Source organism: Dendrobates tinctorius, unplaced genomic scaffold, assembly GCF_039654945.1.
Source record: "Dendrobates tinctorius isolate UK_male_01 unplaced genomic scaffold, ASM3965494v1 ptg000151l, whole genome shotgun sequence".
NCBI lineage: Eukaryota > Metazoa > Chordata > Amphibia > Anura > Dendrobatidae > Dendrobates > Dendrobates tinctorius.
Genome location: NW_027361818.1, coordinates 28,138,959 through 28,142,185, shown reverse-complemented (window position 1 = coordinate 28,142,185; position 3,227 = coordinate 28,138,959). Strand labels below are relative to the sequence as shown.

Sequence of the window (3,227 nt, the reverse complement as noted above, 5' to 3'; positions counted from 1 at the left end):
AGCAGGAAGCCCAGCAGGAAGCAGACGACGAGAAATGGAGCTGCCTGATCTCGCGCGATCAGCAGGGGAGCCGGTCGCAGGTAAGTGTCACACATAGTGATATCGCTAGTAATATCGCTATAATGTCACAAAACCAGTGACGTTTTAGCGATATTGCTAGCGATATTGCAATGTGTAAAACCCCCTTAAGTCCGAGTCTGACAGACGACTGACCTTTATCTCAGTACAGAAACACTGGAGGGTTATAGGTTAGATGAATGATTTCCTTACCTTGTAGGAGGTGCACTCCCCACACTCAAGTTGTCCGGTCTAAGATTGGAGGTTTTCCTCGCAGCTGGCCATCTCCGAACTCTCATCCTAGCCCAATGTATGGATGCCAAATGTTGAGGTTGTCCCACTATGGTGAGACCCTTCTTAATTGTCTGTGGCCAAATTGTATGTGAGGTGGTATATGTGCATGGAGAAATCACAGCACACAGTGGGTTGTGTCTCAAATGATTCTTGTTTATTTCTGGAAATAAAATATTTATTGACAAAGCAAGGTACTTTTCCAATGTATTAACTCATTGGCCTATTGTTCAAGAGTGTTGATTCTTTGGGGTGCTGATATTGATATTAGAACAATATAGGAGCACTAACCCCCAGATGGAGGAACATTTCTCCTATGTTCTTGACTCATATCAACATACACCAAAGTTGCTGTGTTGTAATGTGTTGGCAGATATAGTTTAAATGCCACATCATCATTCTTTTTCAATATATGCTAAAAGCGTCCATATTGTATCAGAACTATTGATGTCTATACATATATATATATATATATATATATATATATATATATGGGAGAATGGGAGGAATAGGGCTAAGTGACAGCACATGTGAAAAAGACTTGGGTATACTAATAGATCACAGACTGAATATGAGTCAACAGTGTGATGCAGCAGCAAAAAAGGCAAATGCAATTCTAGGATGTATTAACAGAAGCATACAGTCTAGATCACGTGAGGTCATTATTTCCCTCTACTCCTCTTTGGTCAGACCTCATCTGGAATATTGTGTCCAGTTTTGGGCACCACATTTTAAAAAAGACATCAACAAACTGGAGCAAGTTCAGAAAAGAGCGACCAGAATGGTGACCGGTCTGCAAACCCTGTCTTATGAGGAAAGGTTGCAGGAATTGGGAATGTTTAGTTTGCAAAAGAGAAGACTGAGAGGAGACTTAATAGCTGTCTACAAATATCTAAAGGGCTGTCACATTGTAGAAGGATCAACTTTATTCTCATTTGTATATCTTCATATCTGCATAACTAAATATCGATTTCATATCCTTAACAGTAGCATCTTACCAAGTTACTGCTAGATAAGGTAGAAAAATCAATATATCATCTCATTAACAGAGCAGGCAACATTTTATTCTTGAGCTTTTTAAATTCCTGCTTAATAACTTTATTACTCAGACTGTAAATCATAGGATTGAGGAGCGGGGTTATAACCGTGTAGAAGATGGAGAAGGTTTTCTTTATATTTTCCGTATTTGGAAATAAATAGATGAAAATAAGTGACCCGTAACATAAGGACACCACAACCAGGTGAGAGCTGCAGGTGGAGAAGGTCTTCTTCCGTCCGGTCACAGAGGGGATCTTCAGTATGGTGATGATGATATAGACATAAGAAATTATAATGACAGTAAAGGGGCAAAGTCCAAATGGTATAAAAAATATCATGTCTTCGGTTTTCACAAAAAAAGTGTCTGAGCAGGAAAGTTCTAGTATTGGATCTAAATCACAGAAGAAATGGTCAATGACGTTTGGTCCACAGAACCACAAATAACTCATGGTTATGGAAAAAGGCAATATAGCAGCAAACATCATCACCCAACACAAGAGAACGGCTTTTACACAAAATGGGAGAGTCATCATTGAGGTGTAATGTAGAGGGTGACAGATGGCCTGATACCGGTCATAGGACATCACCGTCAGGAGAAGACATTCCAATGTTTCTGAGGCTAAAAAGAAATAAAATTGCATCAAACACCCAATAAAGGACACAGAACTTCCCTCATACAGTACAATGAGGAGCATGTTGGGCACGATGGTGGTGGAGAGAAGAATATCGGTGAAGGAGAGTTGTGTGAGGAAGAAGTACATGGGAGAGTGGAGCGATCGGCTGGAGGACACCACCAGAATGATCAGGAGGTTTCCACATACAGTCACACAATAGATGACCAGCAGGAGAAGAAAGAAAGGAATCCTAAAAATTTGTAAATTCTGGAATCCTAAGAGCAGAATGTCAGACACTGTGTTGGAATTGCTGAACTGCATATTGTGGAAGATGATTGGTTCTAATAAAGCTAAAAACTAAAAGAGAAATTCATCAAATGTTTATAAAGATAAAGCAATTTGTATCCGAAAAGTTTCATCTGGACGCAAATATTTTACTTTTATTATAAACAAATTATCATTCAATGAAATGTAACAAGTAACAAAATGTGAATGTATGTAAATATAATACTTTCCTACAACAGTCATTCAAAATCATAAAGCAATCACTCATCACAATGAATGTCGTATCATGTTATGATGTAAAATGTGTGAAATTCTTTATCATTGTGATTCTGAAGAAAATATGCTTTTTCAAGTAGAGATTCATTAAAGTTTTTGAAAATTAAATGCTGTTCGTCAATCTCCTCGTATTACACTGGAAATGTATATGGCTACATGCTCCGTAGTAGAGAGAGCGATGAAGGGATGAAGATCTTTATTCTTCTTTGTGTAGAGCAGCAAAAACCTTTCTTCTTGTCTGAGAATCCACCAGACATCAGATTATTATTGTTCTTCCCTTTTATAGAGGAAATCTTATAAGAATACCGAGACAAAGCCGGGGAGACCGGACTAATGGCCTCTGGTGGGAACAGGCACAGTTTATTGTTTAACATTGCTTATAATGATTTATAAAACTAAATAGAATTAGGAAATGTTTCCAGATATTTCATAAGAATTTACTTAGATAAAATCCTTTCCTCTTTTATATTGTAATTCTAAAGCGTTATAACTTATTAGTTATCATTAGTAAATAAGGTTAATTGACACCGTAATAAATAATTCATAAATCTTTCTATGGAAAATTTCCTACTTTATAAAAAACCCATCCTAAACAGCAGATTATGGCAAAATAATAAACTTTGCTTCTAACTTGAAAATTGAAAAATTTAAAATGACAGTCACATC

At 37.1% G+C, this 3,227-nt stretch overlaps 1 protein-coding gene across 1 annotated transcript; it reads right to left on the bottom strand.

The window, feature by feature from the left end:
* Positions 1–1,382: 1,382 nt before the first annotated feature.
* Positions 1,383–2,321, bottom strand: LOC141050146 (olfactory receptor 11L1-like). The gene has a single exon (XM_073546980.1). The coding sequence runs from the start codon at positions 2,319–2,321 to the stop codon at positions 1,383–1,385; it is 939 nt and encodes a 312-aa protein (XP_073403081.1).
* Positions 2,322–3,227: the final 906 nt, after the last annotated feature.

Coding starts and splice junctions, on each gene's coding strand:
- LOC141050146 (XM_073546980.1), bottom strand. CDS start 2,321: ATGCAGTTCAGCAATTCCAACACAGTGTCTGACATTCTGCTCTTAGGA.